Source organism: Somniosus microcephalus, chromosome 14 (genome assembly GCF_052327205.1).
Source record: "Somniosus microcephalus isolate GS21.2 chromosome 14, FLI_Smic_1.0, whole genome shotgun sequence".
Taxonomy (NCBI): domain Eukaryota; kingdom Metazoa; phylum Chordata; class Chondrichthyes; order Squaliformes; family Somniosidae; genus Somniosus; species Somniosus microcephalus.
In genome coordinates, this window is record NC_141000.1 from 6528842 (window position 1) to 6547748 (window position 18907).

The following is an 18907-nucleotide window of genomic DNA, read 5'->3' on the forward strand; positions in this document are numbered from 1 at the left end:
TATCAATCATCAGCAAAGTGATGGAAGGTGTCATCGACAGTGCTATCAAGCGGCACTTACTCACCAATAATCTGCTCACTGATGCCCAGTTTGGGTTCCGCCAAGACCATCCTGTTCCCGACCTCATTACAGCCTTGGTCCAAACATGGACAAAGGAGCTGAATTCCAGAGGTGAGGTGAGAGTGACTGCCCTTGACATCAAGGCAGCATTTGACCGAGTGTGGTATCAAGGAGCCCTAATAAAACTGAAGCCAATGGGAATCGGGGGGAAAACGCTCCACTGGCTGGAGTCATACCTAGCACAAAGGAAGATGGTTGTGGTGGTTGAAGGTCAATCATCACAGCCCCAGGACATCGCTGCAGGAGTTTCTCAGGGCAGTGTCCTAGGCTCAACCATCTTCAGCTGCTTCATCAATGACCTTCCCTCCAACACAAGGTCAGAAATGGGGGTGTTCGCTGATGACTGCACAGTGTTCAATGTCATTCACAACTCCTCAGATAATGAAGCAGTCCATGCCCGCATGCAACAAGACCTGGACGACGTTCAGGCTTGGGGTGATAAGTGGCAGGTAACATTCGCGCCACAAAAGTGCCAGGCAATGACTATCTCCAACAAGTGAGAGTCTAACCACCTCCCCTTGACATTCAACAGTATTACCATCACCGAATCCCCCACCATCAACATCCTGGTGGTCACCATTGACCAAAAACTTAACTGGACCAGCCTCATAAATACTGTGCCAACAAAAGCAGGTCAGAGGCTAGGTATTCTGTGGTGAGTGTCTCACCTCCTGACTCCCCAAAGCCTTCCCACCAACTACAAGGCACAAGTAAGGAGTGTGATGGAATACTCTCCACTTGCCTGGATCCGTGCAGCTCCAATCAAACTCAAGAAGCTCAACACCATCCAGAACACCGTCCGCTTAATTAGCACCCCATTAGCGCTACAGACAAGGCATTTACCATCGGCACCCCCCTCCTCGTCCAGCAGGCAGCAAGTCGTGTTGCAGGGGGCGAGTTACAGAGCTCTGCAACAACCTGTCTGGAGAAGCGCAGTCTCTTCCTGCATTGCTCCTCAGTTAGGTCCAGGAAGGTGAGTCGTGGCCTGTAGACCCAGAGTGCTGGGTATGACCTCCTACGCACAGCCCCTCTCACCTGATGTAAGTCTTGCTGGTGGGTCTGAGAGCGGGCGGAGCATCCATGAATTTGAATTAAAATGCAGTGGGAGTGGGTATGACATCATCAGTGCGCAACTTTGACCTTTTAATAGAACCCCGCTTGCCTGAGGTGGGTACTTAGCACACAGCCACAAACAAATCAGTTAAAATGGTGGGGGGCGGGAATGGTGCACGTGACTTTAATCTGCCACCCACACTGTTACCGTCAAGCAGGGGGAATTAAAATCGTCTGTTAAGGAAAAACCTATTCATTACCTGGATCCATTCACGATCTGGTTAGCAAATTGGAAGCTTTAGCTAGAAAGTGAAAATGCAACAGACTACTGTACAAAGGTCTTTGTCATTTAATGGCCCAGAAATTCGGGTCTCCACGGGTGAGTACGCACGGGGTACTCACCCGTAAGCCCAATGTAAGTGCCGGTTTTGTGCATGCACTGCGCATGTGCGGGAAACCGGCACTTCCGTTCCCCTGAAAGAAGGGGTTGAGAGGTGGAACGCGTGAGCAGGAGAGGCAGAGCGTGCGCATCGAACTTACGTTTTTTTTCCAGGTTTTTCCTGGAGGGTAAGTCTCCAGGAGTTACACTTTTAAAAAGCAGGCGCAAGGCCTGCTTTTTACAAGGTAAGTGGTGAATTAATTAAAATTAAAACATTTTTTCCACAGGTTTATTATTTTTAAATACTTTAAAGAAAGGTAAGTTTATTTTTAGCCCCATTAGAAAATGTAATTAATTTTTTTTTAATTTAAATTATTGTTTAAAATAGTTATTTCATGTAATTTATAGTTATTTTAAAAATGTGATTTAAAAAAAAATTATTTGAAGATTTAGTGATGTTTTGGGGCTTATAGTATTTATAGGTTTGACAGCTCTTCCTGTCAAACTTATGAATGAAGCATTCCCTGCTACCATTGGCTCTCCATGGCCCAAGTGATCCCAGGGGGCTCATCGAACTAACTGCGCCCCTGGGATATGCAAGCACAGCGCGCCGGCAGTTGGAGGAGGCCCAGGATCGGAATCCCACGTGGGCCCACAGCTCAACGGCCGGTGCGCTAGGTAAGTGCAGGTCGGAGGCTTGCACCCGCGGGAAGCCTCCGACCCGAATTTCTGGGCCAATATAAAGGAAAAGATTTCTGCAGATATGGTAGTTCCAGATGATTGAAGAATTTGGCTACTTGATCAGGAATGTAATACTCTCAAGCAGCTAGATAAACTCAACGATCATTTTACAGTCTCACAAGTGCCAGTGAGCCATCGCACAGGTGGACGGTCAGATGCCTCAACCATCCATGAACAAACCGCTCAGTAACCAGTTGCTCAGCCTATACAGAGTGAGTCCACATCGGGACATCCAAATCAAACTCAGAGGGCTGTAGACAATGAAATTAGGTTTTTTAAATGTGGCAAGGTACCCCTATGGCATCTGCTGGTCTCTTAGAAATCCTGAAACACATCTGGGTGTAAAATGGGCGCAAGGAGGCCCAATTTTGGGGACCAATGTACAGGAAACTCTTTTTTATCCGGGACCGGCGTGGTGCCAGTTTATCAAAAAGTCCGGATTACAGAGAGGTATAGTAAAAGGTACGAGAGCCCCGTACACAGCAACAGATCCAGGCATCCCTGTTGCTTAGCCACAGGTGCAGGAACCCCGGTTGCACAGCCACAGATCCAGGAACGGCCACTAATATGAAGTAAAACTTACCTGAACCTACTCCTGGATTTTGCCGGTTAACAGAGATTTCCGGTTATTTAAGGTGCCGGTAAATCGAGAGTTTCCTGTACTGTGCCCTGAAAAATGCCCAACCTGACATTGGGTCAGGCCATATTTCAGGGACCCTGGCATCCACCTAAGAGAGGCATTAGGTCCTTTACATATGTAAATGAGGGGACTAATGCCTGTTTTAGGTCCCGCTGAAATTGGTATTGATAGGCCTAGGGCCTGCCCCACTCAGGATTCTTCAGATAAGTTGTTTAATTTAAAATTATGTTAATCATTCCAGTGGAGCAAGGAGGAGAAGGATTGCTCATCTCAGCTCCTCAGCCCTCTTAAGAGCCGCTGCCGGCCCACAATCGGCTCAACTCCCATTCTCCTTCCCACCTCCCTCCTGGGATTTACCTAAGGCCCACAGCCGGCGAAGCAGGTGGCCCGAAATTCGCTTCTTGAATCTGGGGAGATGCCTGTGGAGGCGCAACAGTCCCCAGCAGCTCGTCACAATTATTTAGATGAGGCCCAAGGGCCAATTTCTCTTAATTTCATTGGGCCTCCATCACCAGACACAGGGATTATCATCTGCACCCATTGTCACCCAGAAACTAGCCTAAGCTCATTTCTAGGCCTCCATCTCCTACTGCCCTAACAATTACCAACCCATATCATAAGGTTACCTCCAATTCCATGTGCTTTAATTTTTGATAATCTGTTGTACGGAGCCTTATCAAATACCTTCTGAAAGTCCACATAGACAACATCCTTAGACACTTCCTTATCCACCATGTCAGCAACCTCCTCAAAAAATTGAACTAAATTAGTCAGACATGACCTAACCTTCACAAATCCACGCTGACTCTTTCATCGGTTTATATTTATCAAAGTACTCAATCTGCTTTACAATGATGGCTGAAACGTATTTCAAGAATTCAATGTTTCATATAGCAGGCTTGCAATTTTGAAATAGCATTTTTGAAATATTTAGTTACAAATTCTTTTCACATCCTTTGCTACTCATTGTAAAGTTGTATGAACCACTGCTGCCCTCGAGTGGCTTTAACAGATGCATGCATAGAAATTGGAAAATATAAGCCCCGATTTTAACTCGGGCCATGGGTGCGGAGTATGGGGGCGAGTGGGAAGCGCTCATGATGACACCAATGTTAACTCCCGCGCCTCATTACCAAGTTCCAGTACCATTTCCTGCCCGAACCTGGTGGGAATTACCAGCTAGCCAGCAGGTGGAGCAGGATTTTGCCCGGTTGGCAGCTGCTATCGAGGATCTGAGACAACAGTTCCCGGCACGAAGGCAAATAGTGAGGGGAAGGGTCCAGAGGTGATCCGGGTCGGGGGAAGGTAAAGGGAACCCAGAGAGGTCCAGAGCTTTCTTGTGGGGCCTGGAGGAACACTGCTGCTCCTCCCAGCTCACAAGGAGACCAAACAAAGCACCAACGGCACTTACTGAAATGAGGGAATTAAAATGGCAGCAGGAGGGTGCATGGTGCGAACACGGAAGTAACCCCACTGCCCACCCCGTTGTCAGGCATTGAGGGGGGGGGCGGTGGAGGTTAAAGTCGAGGCTTATGGAAAATGGTTAGTAATAATAGCTATTAGCCTTCTTCCATGGTTACATGGGCAGGCAAAAGGCAGAGCATCCAGATTCAGGCAAGCAGACAGGGCTATAATTCGGAATCGCTCTTGTCTCGGTTTTGCTCCTCAGTGTTTCCCACAATTTGGCACCTATACCTCTAAAGAACATAGAAAACAGGGAATGAGAACAGGCCATTTGGTCCATAGAATTCAATCCTTCCACAGACCATGTATACTGTACTCTAATATGGACTCTACCCTATCCAATTAACCCGCTGAGGAATGTTCTCTGTAAAAAGTCCCTGATTTCCAAAGACAACCAAGGAAAACCTCAGAAAATATTCATCTATCCTTACATCTCTGCCACTATCAGGGTTGAATAATGGAGATGTGAAGTTGGATTAAAAAATAGATAACATCTACTCACCACCCCTACCAATGTGCATCATGGAATGTTCATCTCATAACTTTCCCTGTAACTGCCAACCCTGGATTCAACCAGATATTTATGCAGTTTTTTTTGAAGGATTTGCTGCTTTTGCTGAGAGTCTGTTCCACAGAAACTATGTGGAAACATTTCAAGGCCTAGAAATTGGATATAGCTCGAAAACGGGCGGTGTCGTGGCCCAGCGCTATTTGACTGCGCCTGTTCAAAGTGGTGCAGGCAGCATGCAAAATTCATGCTGCCTGCTGATTTACATGATTGGCGTGCCGATCTCCGCGCTAAAGCCGCTGCTGGTTGACTTACCACTCAACAGGTGGGCCAATATCGGGTGCAGTCTAATGGCCAGTAAGGTTTGGCCTAGTATTTATTCACTACTTAAAGGGGAGGTGCTTTACTGCAGCAGCACCTCATTGTCACTGGAATTGGAGTTGGAAGACAGCTGCAGAGAGAATGAGGCAGAAGGTTTTCCGATGCGGCTCTGGAGGCATTGGTAGTGGCAGTGGAGAGCAGGCCTGTTCGCGCAGGGTGGCAGGAAGCCATCACTGCAGACATCAAGAAGGCTGTGGCAAGTGATATCTGGGTACGTCATGGCCAATAGTTTCATACCGAGGGCATGGCTCGAGTGCCGCAAGCAGTTTAATCACCTCACATGGCAGGTCAAGGTGAGTGAAGGCTACAGCAAATGCTATATCCTACCACAAGCCTCACACACTGCTCAATGCACCACACCCCCATCACTCACCTACCAACAAGCTCTACCTTTCAGCACTCATACCTTACAATCATAGCTTCACTTCACCCTCACAACTTTACCACTGCTGCAACACTCACACACACATCTTACACCTTGCACATACTGACAGCTCTTCGACTATGGCAGGCACATCACCCAAACACACTGCACCACACTCACTGACACACTTCACCCAAACACACTGCACCACACTCACTGACACACTTCACCCAAACACATTGCACCACACTCACTGACACACTTCACCCAAACACATTGCACCGCACTCACTGACACACTTCACCCAAACACATTGCACCACACTCACTGACACACTTCACCCAAACACACTGCACCACACTCACTGACACACTTCACCCAAACACATTGCACCACACTCACTGACACACTTCACCCAAACACACTGCACCACACTCACTGACACGCTTCACCCAAACACATTGCACCACACTCACTGACACACTTCACCCAAACACATTGCACCACACTCACTGACACACTTCACACAAACACATTGCACCACACTCACTGACACCCTTCACCCAAACACATTGCACCACACTCACTGACACACTTCACCCAAACACATTGCACCACACTCACTGACACACTTCACCCAAACACATTGCACCACACTCACTGACACACATCACACAAACACATTGCACCATACTTTTTTTTTTTAAGGCAGCCTCCTGCGCCCATTTCTGACCCGGACTTGTAAATTTGTTTGACAGATGCGCAAGCCCTGACTGGCAATTCTGGGTCGTGAGCAGCTGAAACAGCGCTCCTCCTCGCTCCACAAAACAACCGCGGGTCTCAACCAGCCCACGCTAACCCCCTCCCAATCTCTTAGTTCTCAATAATGAAAGTACGTCATAGAAAGGGGTAAAACACAAATATTAGACTTAAAAACAAAATAGACCGACTTATTTATTCAATACTTACTTCTGAAGGATTGAAGAATAATTCACACTTCATACTGTCTTTTGCTCCTAGAACCACAACATACAATTGAGTATTCAATTGATCTTGACTTGGATCTGCGGGTAAAAATGAAGATTAAAATTAGAGCCCTCCACAGCCTTCCTTACACAACTAAAGTGAAAGCAAACCATGCACCTCTACTTTAATCCACTTATACTGTGGTATATGAAAAACATGAGTCTGTTGCGTTGAAGTAAGACAAAAAACAAGGCCCCGATATTTACGGTGAGGCGGGGAAGGAGCGGGGGAGCATAGTAGTGGGGGGAAAACACAGAAATCCCGGGAACTCAGGAGTCCTGTCAAATTCAACAGCAGCGCCTCATTAGCAATTTTTACTCCGTTTCCTGCCCGGCAGCCAACCAGATTGACCGGCTGGCCAGCTACCAGGAAGGAAAGTCAGCGGTAGAAGGCCGCAGCCGGGGGGGCCGTTGGGGACGGTCCCCAGCAACTGGAGAAGACCTGGAGTTAGTGGGGGGTGGCGGACCAGCAGACGGGATGGGGGGACAGGGAGAGATCGTGGGGCAGAAGGTGGTGGGGGGACCGGCACTGGGGAAGGCTGGAGGGGAGACTGGGAGAGATTGCGGGGTAAAAGGATCGGGTTCGCAGGTATGGAGGATGGGGTCGGCCGATCACAGCAGCAAGTAGAGGCCACGATGGACAGAAGATTTGCTTAAGGGGCCGGGGGAGTACTCCTGCACCTCTTGGCTCACAGGAGGTGCTCTGAAAACCACTTACCCGCTTGATCTGGCTGCTCCCGCCTCCATTTTGCTGCCGGGTTTCCCGGCCAGCCAGCGTTAAATTTAAATGAGGCTCCCAATTGCGCTGTGGGAGCCTGACATAAATATTATAATGAGGTGTCCCACCTCTCGAGAGTGGGATACAAACATGGCACACAACCTGCCTCCATAAATATGGCCGGCAGGCATGTTCACGGCAAGTTGAGGGTCGCGTTACGCAATCTTTATTTTTAACCCCCCTCTCCCGCTCGTCGTGAGTGTTACACTTTCCCCCAAAGACTCCATTTTGTTCCCACTATAACATCCTCAACAGATTGGGAATAAAATAAGAAATGTGATTTTGCAGAAAGCAAAAATAGATCATTCCAAAAATAGTTGAGATACACTTAAAACTTAATGGGGGAGAAATTCAGTACCGCCCCGTTTGGGGCGCCATAATCGGCCGCGCGCAAAATTTAGCGCCTGGCGCTAATTATCGCCTCCGACGGCAAACTTGGCTTTTATCGCCCCTGGAGGTGATTGGAGCGCTAAATCAGGTACTACACACCTCTCTCAAGGCACAAAGGCCGAGGAGGAAGGCACTACCTCAGAGCGCGGGCGCAGTGCAGGTGCTGTCAGTTAGCGATTGAACACAGACACACTGGCGCCAGCCAGTTCTTAAAGGGGAGGGTCGATCTTGCTCTCCAGCCACACCCTGCTCATTGGAGCCTTGAATCTCGGCCTGGACAGGCCTGTGGCTAAATCTTGCAGGCAAGGACTATGGAGAGGGCCAGGGAGCGAGCACAGCGCTTCAGCGAGCGGGCCTTGGAAGCTCTGGTTGGCGCGGTGAAGTGCAGAAGATCTATACTGTACCCAGAACCTGTGGAATTCTCTACCACAGAAGGCAGTAGAAGCCAATTCAGTAAATATATTCAAGAAGGAGTTGGATATATTTCTTAAGGCTAAAGGGATCCAGGGGTATGGGGAGAAAGCAGGGACCGGGTACTGAAATTGGATGATCAGCCATGATCGCATTGAATGACGGAGCAGGCTCGAAGGGCCGAATGGCCTACTCCTGCTCCTATCTTCTATGTTTCTATGTTTCAGAGAGTGGCAGGAGACCTTTGCCAGGCGAGTACAGAAGAGTGTGGAGGGAGGTGGCTCAGAGAGTCTCCTCAAGCAGCATGGTGCCTAGAACCCATCTCCAACGTAGGAAAAAGTTCAACGACCTCACTCGGGTCGTCAGGGTGAGTGGCTTTTTTTCAATACCTCTCCATCCCTCCATCTCAACCTCACTCTATGCCCAGAGGGTCTTAAAAGCCCCAATGCCCAACACTCATCCAACACCTATGGCCCTTTCATCAAACACACATGCACATTCCACACTTTGCATACAGTAAGGGCTATTCAACTATGGGAGGCACATCAGGCAAGACCATGACTGCATACAGTAAGGGCTATTCAACTATGGGAGGCACATCAGGCAAGACCATGGCTGTATATTTACTCAGACGCCGTCCTTTCTCTTGCAGGCCAAGCTATCTCATAATAGGAGACAGCAGCAACGGACGGGCGGAGGGCGGCCTCAGCTGCAACCCCTCAGCGATCTTGAGGTGCGCATCCACAGGATTGTGGCAAGCCAGGTGATCTGTCCCATCGCCACTGGAGACGCCGACCCTGTTCTGGACAGCAATGGTAAGGTCATCACCTTTTTTGACCTCTCTCCTTCCACTTGTCCCTCACAACACCAGCCTTTGACACTTTCAATCCAACTTACTAAATCGCTGCACTCATTCCTCCCTTACTGCCACCCTGTCCTCACGCTAAAGCCACTCTTGTACCTCCCTGCTTTCAGATGGTGATTCACCAGCTGAGGAGACGGGCCCTCAAGCTGCCAGTGGGAGTGAAGCTGCAGGCGAGGAGGAAGAGGAAGCTGGAGCATCAGCACCACCCTCTGCCGAGGAAGCCCATGCCCACACTGGGAACACGCCTTCCCTGGAGGGGAGCAGGGGGGAAAGGCCTGATGAGGGTGAAGCTCCAGGACCCAGTGGGCTGCAGCAACGCAATGGGGGTAGGGAAGCTCGGGGGGCCTTCTCCCCGGAGGGAGAGTATGCCAGCGAGTCCTGCTGCACTGGACGCAGAGGAGGAGCGGCTCATCGCTGAAATGAACACCCAGGCGGTGGACATGCACACTGAGCTCATGGGTGCAGTGGGAAGGGTGCCCGAATCCATTGAATCACTGGCAAGGAGTGTGGAGCACGTCGCTGTAGCACAGGCGGATGCCACGCAAATGCTTAGTGCTGCAATTCAGTCACTGGCTGGCATGACCCCATCTCTGACTGTTCTCATGCAGACTCAGATTGAGGCCACGCGAGCACTGACTGCTGCCATCCTCGCTGGTTCGGACACATTTCCCCGGGGCTCTCACCGCGCCACAGCAGGCCAGCAATCTGTGCTCCAGCAGATTGCTCCGGTTGCTGAAGTGCTGCCCCGTGGGAGTGCCAGTGTGTCGGTCGAGCAGGGGGAGAAAGCAGGGATCGGGTACTGAATTTGGATGATCAGCCATGATCGCATTGAATGGCGGAGCAGGCTCGAGGGGCCGAATGGCCTACTCCTGCTCCTATCTTCTATGTTTCTATGTCCTCTCTCAAGATGACAGCATTCCTGCTGCCACCACTGTCACTTCTCCGCTGCACTTGCCACCACCTGTAGGACAGACTGCTGCCGCCCATGCAGAGTTGGTGCAGTCTGCAGCCGGGCCCTCCAGGCCCAGAGCTGGTCGAGGCCGTCCTTCAAGGGTATCTGCAGTCTCAGGTTGTGACAATCAGCAGCCTTCCACCAGCCTTGCTGCAACCACTGGGGTCCCATTACGGAGGAGCAGTAGGGTGGTAAGGGGGGAAGTGCGCAAGGGAAGGAGATCACCCACGAAGGGCAAAAGTAGGAGGTGTGACAAAATGTAATTCATTTTTTTTATTAAAGGCCGAGGTTCGTGGTCAAATTTTTTTTAGTGTTTTCTACATTATCTCCAGGTTGTGAGAACCAGTTATGTTAATGACTTTTTTGTGTTTCTTTCTATTAGTTTGTCATGCGGAAATGACACACACAGAATTTGTAAAATAAAGACGTTTTTGTATTCAAAATGTACATGTTTGGTCTTGTCCCCGAGAAGCCAACCACCTGGGAGATGCGGTGCCTGGAAAAGTTCTGCCACAGTAGTCTGGTGCAGGATGAATGCATCGTGGCTGCTGCCAGGATAGCGGGCATTGACAGCGAGTATCAGCTGTCTGTGGTCACAGACCAACTGAACGTTTAAGGAATGGAACCCCTTTCGGTTGCGGAAATCCTCGGCATTCTCATGCAGAGCACACAAAGCCACATGCGTAGTCAATGGCGCCCTGCACCATGGGGAAGCCCGCTATCCTAGCAAAGCCCATAGTGCATTCATGCTACTTGGCCAGGGTCATGGGGAAAGAGATGTACTCTTGTCTCCTTTTATAGAGGGCATTTGTGACCTGACGGATGCAGCAATGCACCGCGAACTGGGAGATATTAGCGATGTCCCCAGTAGCTGATTGAAATGAGCCGGTGGCATAAAAGTTCAGAGCCACTGTTATCTTCACTGTCACCGACAGAGACGTCCTGCTCCTCAGTTGAGGCTGCAGATCTGGCTGCAACAGGTGGCAGAGCTCAGTGACCACCTCCTTGCTGAAGTGCAGCCTTCGCAAACACTGCTCCTCAGACATATTAATATAATAGGAAAATTGTTGACAAAATACCTTGGGAGGGTAAGGGCTCCTGTACAGAGGCCTGTTGGCCCTCCTCCATCTGGCCATGATTGCCACTCTCTCTCTGCGTCTCTGTGCCCTCCGAATCTGATGGCGCAGGACGACGCCCCCATTCAGTGCAGCCCCCATAGTATCTTGGCAATCAAAGTAATGAAGGTCAAAAACCAAAGTACCTGCAAAGTTATGGTCAGAAGCCAAAACTACTTCAGATAGCGTTGACTCATTGCAGAAGTCTCTCTCTTTCTCTCTCTCAAAATCTCTCTTTCTTGCTCAGAACGAGTGGTGCAAAAATGTCTACCACAGAAAAAGCCAGGAAGAGGCCCCCTTTAAATAGCGCCCCCCCCCCCCAGCCCCACAGCGACTGGGAAGCGTTCCAGTCTATCTGTCGTTGGTTGCGCCAGGCGGAAAGGAGGGGGGGGCGCCACTCAATTTCCGTTCCGGGGCGCCACAAGGGCATTGCACGCTCGAATGACGTCAAGATCTGCGTGCGCAGGAGATCGGGCGGTATTGTTTAGCACGCCGCAAAATGTCCAGTCAATTCTGCAAGAGGCGCAGATATCGCCTCGGCAGGGCGCTAGTTGCTTTGCGCTCCATTAGTGCCCTCTTAAGGCGCTAACGGGAGGTACAAACCAACTGAATTTTTCCCCCAATCTCTGTGGGTTAGCCAATTCACAAATGGAGAACAGTGGGGAATAATTTTTTTTTTATTATTCATTCTCGGAAAATGGGCGTTGCTGGAGAGGCCAGCATTTATTGCCCATCCCTACTTGCCCTTGAGAAGCTGGTGGTGGGCCTTCTTCTTGAACCTCTGTAGTCTCTTTGGTGAAGGTATTCCCACACTGCTATTAGGTAGGGAGTTCCATGATTTTGACCCAGCAACAACGAATGAACAGTGATATATGTCCAAGTCAAGTTGATTTGACCTTAAATACCTTCAATGGCCTTGTATCATTGTCTATTAAAAGCATCACCAGCACCACAAGGATCAGTCCTTGAGATCAGATAAGATTACTTTGCCTGCATGGCTTCCTGGGATAGTATAATGATCCATATACAGGAAACTTTCGTTTATCCGGAGGTTAAATGTCCAGAAAGCTCTATCTACTGGCAAAATTCAGGAGTCGGTTCAGATCATTTTTTTTCTTTTCGTTGCTTCTTTTCTCCAGTCCTGGCTCTGCAAGCGTCTCTGTAGCTAAGCAACAGCTTCAGCTAGACGCTTGCAAGCTGTGCCGACTGTTTTGAAGCTGTTGCTAAGCAGGGTTTGTTGCTTCACACGGAGCTCTGAGCTCCGTATGTTTTAACATTAGCGCTGGTTTCTACGGCAGTTTTGATCTAACGGCACCAGCTCGGTCCCATCGGTGCCGGATACCAGAAAGTTTCCTGTAACTGTAACATAACTTCTGCCCCTTTATATTCCAGCCCCTTTGAGAAAAAAACCAAGATTCCATTAGCCTTTTTCATTATTTTTCATCATTATTTATTTGATCAGCCATGATTTCATTGAATGGCGGAACAGGCTCAAGGAGCTAAATGGCCTACTCCTGTTCCTAGGTTTCTTTGTACCTGTCCACTAGCTTTTAGTGATTCCTGTACTTGGAACCCCAAATCTGTCTGCTCCTCCACAGTTCCCAGCTTCACATCATTTAGAAAGTACTCTGATCTATCTTTCTTAGGTCCAAAGTGGATGACCTCACATTTCCCCACAATGAATTCCATTTGCCACAGTTCACCCAGTAGTAGTAAGTAGCAGTAATTATAGGGTAAGCAAGCACAAATCCAGCCCCAGACAGAAGAGATAAAGGACTGAGAGTGCTGTGAGTAGAAAGCTGGAAGAGGGCAAAGCACCAACATGTTTGCAAAAGGTGGTAATAATTCAGGGATAAACAAATGCTTGTGTGTGAAAAATGTCTGAAGGGATAAGTAAGTGTTGATCCCAAGGCCAGACGAACCGCTCAAGCGTGTGAAATATCTGAAGAACAAAAAACAGCTTGAGCCACAATGCGCATGTGCAAGAAGGGGAAGCTGTCTACGTGACTGCTAGCATGCTTGCGTACTAACCTTACATTAGCAGTATGTACTGAACGGTATAAAAGGTAGGACTCATTGTGGAACTGTAGGAACACTAAATAGACTTGATGAGACTACCGTGAGCGGTCAGACAGTTTAATTCTTGAATCTCAATGAGTTTATTACTTGTGAGAATAAAAGATGCCTATCTCATAAATACTGCATATGTTGGGTTTATATTCATTTGATAAGGATTATTGATCAGTCAACTCTGTCTCAAGTCCACAAGCTGCATTGAAGTCAAAAGACAAGGATTTCCCTTGTCTCCTCTTTTTGTTGTTTCTTCAAAGAATTCATAAGAAGATAAGAAATAGGAGCAGGAGTCGGCCATTTGGCCCTTTGCGCCTGCTCCGCCATTCAATGAGATCATGGCTGATCTTCTACCTCATCTCCACTTTCCTACACTATCCCCAAATCCCTTGATTCCCTTAATATTCAAAAATCTATCGATCTCTGTCTTGAATATACTCAATGACTGAGCCTCCACAGCCCTCTGGGGTAGAGAATTCCAAAGATTCACCACCCTCTGAGTGAAGAAATTTCTCCTCATCTCAGTCCTAAATGGCCGACCCCTTATTCTGAGACTGTGACCCCTGGTTCTAGACTCCCCAGCCAGGGGAAACATCCTCCCTGCATCTACCCTGTCAAGCCCTGTAAGAATTTTGTATGTTTCAATGAGATCACCTCTCATTCTTCTAAACTCTAGAGAATATAGGCCTAGTCTCCTCAATCTGTCCTCATAGGACAATCCCCCCATCCCAGGAACCAGTCTGGTGAATCTCCGTTGCACTCCCTCTATGGCAAGTATATCCTTCCTTAGGTAAGGAGACCAAAACTGTACACAATACTCCAGGCGTGGTCTCACCAGGGCCCTATGTAATTGCAGTAAGACGTTTTTACTCTTACACTCAAATCCTCTTGTAATAAAGGCCAACATACAATTTGCTTTCCTAATTGCTTGCTGTACCTGCATGTTAACTTCCAGTGATTCATGTACAAGGTGTGGTAAACCACGTTCACTATCGTATCACTGTTAGTAGTTAGCACTATTCACCACTGTTCGTTATAACTGTATCACTGACCACTATTGTATCACGGTACGAGGTCGCCTCTTGCCACACTGCTATACCTGGGATGACCACTGCCGACTCCGCCTTGGCTCCACCCACCAGGCCAGGTATAAAGGTGAGCGACTGGCTGGTATTCCTCCTGCTTGGATCGGATCACCCACGAGAGTGGGCTGTTATTTAGTCAATAAAAACCTTTAGTCACCTTCGTAACTCTTCGCCTTTTATTGGAGGAATTGATAGGTATATCAATTTTATTGACTAAATTTAATGATGTCCGACAACGAGTCACAACCGGCGGAGGAGCCACCAGCGCAGCTCCCAGGAGCACAGCCACACCAGCCAGCTTGGCTGCGAGCCCTCAGACCGCCGTACCTGGACCTGAACCCACGAGCAGCAAACTCAGCCGCAGACTTTAAACACTGGCTGGTCTGCTTCGAATCATACCTGAGAGAATCCAGCGTCCCTCAGGCATCCAAACTAAGTGTCCTGCAGGCACAACTGAGCCCGAGAGTATACACTCTCATCGAGGACATGACTACCTACGAGACCGCCATCAACCTGCTGAAACAGAAGTACCGGACCCCGGTAAACTACATGTACGCTAGGCACCTCCTAAGATCACGGCCGCAACAGCCAGGAGAATCAGTAGCCGAATTCTCACAGGCGCTATATGCACTCGCCAGGAACTGTGACTTTAAATCGGTGTCGGCAGCCGAAAATACTGAAGATAATATCCGCGACGCATTCCTGAAAGGCCTACGGTCCGAGTACTCACGGCAAAGACTGCTGGAAGCTAAAGACCTCAGCATGGAAAAAGCTGAAGCCCTCGCTATCTCCCTGGAAGTGGCCCACCAAGATCAGGAAGCATTCACCAGGTACTGCTCGCGACCCTGGGACTCGGGCCCGACCCCTACCACAGCACCCTTCCCAGCGCCGCCCCCGGGACCTACCTCTGCGTCGGCGTCCCGGACCCGACCGGCCCCGCCACCCCCGGCACCGGCCCCGACATCGGGCATCCGCGATCGGGCCGCCGGCTGTTTTTTTTGTGGCCAGGAGAAGCACCCGAGGTCGCGCTGCCCAGCCAAGAACTCCATATGTAAAACCTGCCTGAAGAAAGGCCACTTCTCCAAGGCCTGCAGGAGCGGATCCTCAGAGGCCAGCAGTGCCGCATGCGAACTATGGGGGCGGCCATCTTCGTTTAGGGCAACTGAGGCCAGCATCCCCACACATGAGTCATGGGGGCGGCCATCTTTGTTTAGGGCAACTGAGGCCAGCATCCCCACACATGAGTCATGGGGGCGGCCATCTTTGATTAAGGCAACCGACCCCAATAGTGCCTCATGGGGCCCTACCTCGTGGGAGACGCCATTTTACTCACCACGCCCGACCGCCTCGCCCGCAGATGACAACGACTCGCTCAGCTACACACTAGCTTCCGTCACCCTGGACCAAGCCCGCCCGCACCATCTGTCCAAGTCAATGATGGACATCAAAGTGAACGGCCACGCCACGACCTGCCTGTTCGACAGCGGAAGCACGGAGAGCTTCATCCACCCAGACACGGTGAGCCACTACTCCCTCTCTGTCCTACCAACGCGCAGCCGAATCTCGATGGCATCGAGGTCCCACGCCACGGACATCAGCGGCTACTGTGTCGTGACCCTGTCGGTTAAGGGCACGGAGTATAAAAACTTTAAACTCCTCGTCCTCCCCCATCTCTGCGCTGCCGTCCTACTAGGGCTGGACTTCCAATCCCACCTCCAAAGCGTAACCCTAGCATACGGTGGACCCCTCCCCCCACTCACAGTCAACAACCAGCAAACGTTAAACCGCCCACCGCGTAACACCTGCAGCCTCTCCACCCTCAAGGTCCCGCCACCCTCTCTGTTTGCTAACCTTACCCCTGACTGCAAACCCGTCGCTACCAAAAGCAGGCGGTATAGCGCCGGGGACAGAGCCTTCATTAGCTCTGAGGTGCGGCGCCTCCTGAAAGAGGGCATTATCGAGGGGAGCAGCAGCCCCTGGCGTGCCCAGGTCGTAGTCGTAAAGACCGGCGATAAAAACCGCCTGGTCATCGACTACAGCCAGACCATAAACAGATATACCCAGCTGGACGCATACCCCCTCCCCCGCATATCTGACATGGTCAATCAGATTGCACAGTATAAAGTATTCTCGACCATCGACCTGAAGTCGGCCTACCACCAACTCCCTATCCACCCTGAGGACCGCCAGTATACCGCCTTCGAGGCGAATGGGCGCCTATACCACTTCCTTAGGGTCCCCTTCGGTGTCACTAATGGGGTCTCGGTCTTCCAAAGGGAGATGGACCAGATGGTTGACCAGAACGAACTGCAGGCTACATTCCCCTACCTAGATAACGTCACTATCTGCGGCCGCGACCAGCAGGAACATGACGCGAATCTGGAGAAATTCCTCCGTACGGCCCAACGGCTGAACCTCACCTACAATAAGGAGAAATGCGTGTTTAACACCACGCGCCTTGCCATCCTCGGCTGCGTAGTGGAGAACGGAATCATCGGCCCCGACCCAGAAAGAATGCGCCCCCTCATGGAGCTACCCCTCCCCCACTGCCCTAAAGCACTTAGGAGAACCCTGGGGCTTTTCGCCTACTATGCCCAATGGGTACCCAATTACGCGGACAAAGCCAGACCCCTCCTGAAAGCCACTTCCTTCCCCCTCACGGAGGAGGCGTGCGCGGCCTTCTCCCTCATTAAGGGAGACATAGCCAAGGCCACGATGCACGCAGTGGACGAGTCCATCCCCTTTCAGGTGGAGAGCGACGCATCCGACTTCGCCTTAGCCGCCACCCTAAACCAGGAGGGGAGGCCAGTGGCCTTCTTCTCAAGGACCCTACAGGGCCCCGAGATCCGACATTCGTCGGTCGAGAAAGAGGCCCAGGCGATCGTGGAGGCAGTACGGCGCTGGAGGCACTACCTGGCAGGCAAACGATTTACCCTCCTCACCGACCAGCGTTCGGTGGCTTTCATGTTTAATAACAAGCTGAAGGGCAAAATCAAGAATGACAAGATTTTGAGATGGAGAATCGAGCTCTCCACCTACGATTATGAGATCTTGTACCGGCCAGGCAAGCTGAACGAATCCCCTGATGCCCTTTCACGAATGACATGCGCCAGCGCGCATATCGATAGGCTTCAGACCCTCCACGACCAGCTCTGCCACCCCGGAGTCACCAGACTCTACCATTTCATTAAGGCCCGCAACCTGACCTACTCCATCGAGGAGGTCAGGACCATGACCAGGAACTGCCAGACCTGTGCGGAGTGCAAACCGCACTTCTATAGGCCGGACCGAGCAAGCCTGATCAAGGCCACCCGCCCCTTCGAGCGCCTGAGCATCGACTTTAAGGGGCCCCTCCCGTCCTCTGACCGTAATGTGTACTTCCTCAACATCGTTGATGAGTACTCCCGTTTCCCCTTTGCCTTCCCCTGCCCCGACATGACCAGTAGCACGGTCATTAAGTGCCTGAATGCCCTCTTCGCCTTGTTCGGGTTCCCGAACTATATACACAGCGACCGGGGCTCCTCCTTCATGAGCGAGGAACTCCGGCAATTCCTCCTAGAGAGAGGTATTGCAGCAAGCAGGACCACCAGCTACAACCCCAGAGGTAACGGTCAGGTGGAAAGAGAGAACGCGACGGTATGGAAGGCCGTCCTCTTAGCCTTAAAGTCTAAGGGCCTCCCAACCTCCCGCTGGCAAGAAGTCCTCCCGACAGCGCTGCACTCCATCCGGTCATTACTTTGCACGGCCACTAACACCACCCCCCATGAACGAATGTTCGTTTTCCCCAGGAAGTCGACTACGGGAACCACTCTACCAACCTGGCTGACCGCCCCGGGGCCGGTCTGGCTGCGGAAACACGTGAGGACCCATAAAACGGACCCCCTGGTCGAGAGGGTGAACCTCCTGCACGCCAACCCCCAGTACGCCTACGTGGCGTACCCAGACGGGCGGGAGGACACTGTCTCCCTACGAGACCTCGCACCCTCAGCCGATCCGGAAACACCGCCACCACCCCCCCCAACCTCAGTCCAGGTAGACGGCATGCCGGAACCCCACGAGCCCTCGCCGACCACGCAAACACCAGCATCAACACCGGATAAGGCACCAGCACCGGATAAGGCAACACCACCGCTGCGGCGATCGGAGAGGCTTACGAAGCCTCCGGACAGACTGACCTACCAGAATTGGTAGTACACTTCACCCCGCCGGACTTAATTCTAAACAAGGGGTGAATGTGGTAAACCACGTTCACTATCGTATCACTGTTAGTAGTTAGCACTGTTCACCACTGTTCGTTATAACTGTATCACTGACCACTATTGTATCACGGTACGAGGTCGCCTCTTGCCACACTGCTATACCTGGGATGACCACTGCCGACTCCGCCTTGGCTCCACCCACCAGGCCAGGTATAAAGGTGAGCGACTGGCTGGTATTCCTCCTGCTTGGATCGGATCACCCACGAGAGTGGGCTGTTATTTAGTCAATAAAAACCTTTAGTCACCTTCGTAACTCTTCGCCTTTTATTGGAGGAATTGATAGGTATATCACAAGGACACCCAGGTC

The 18907-nt window shown here is 50.7% G+C and overlaps 1 protein-coding gene across 2 annotated transcripts in view; it reads right to left on the reverse strand.

Moving 5' to 3' along the window:
• LOC147107297 (cilia- and flagella-associated protein 47-like) overlaps positions 1-18907 on the reverse strand; it is a 797073-nt gene that overhangs the window by 556699 nt on the left and 221467 nt on the right. For both annotated transcript variants that reach the window (XM_086006182.1, XM_086006181.1), the window contains one exon: positions 6620-6714. In XM_086006182.1, the coding sequence (XP_085862308.1) occupies positions 6620-6714 (95 nt within the window). The remainder of the gene's footprint in view (positions 1-6619; positions 6715-18907) is intronic.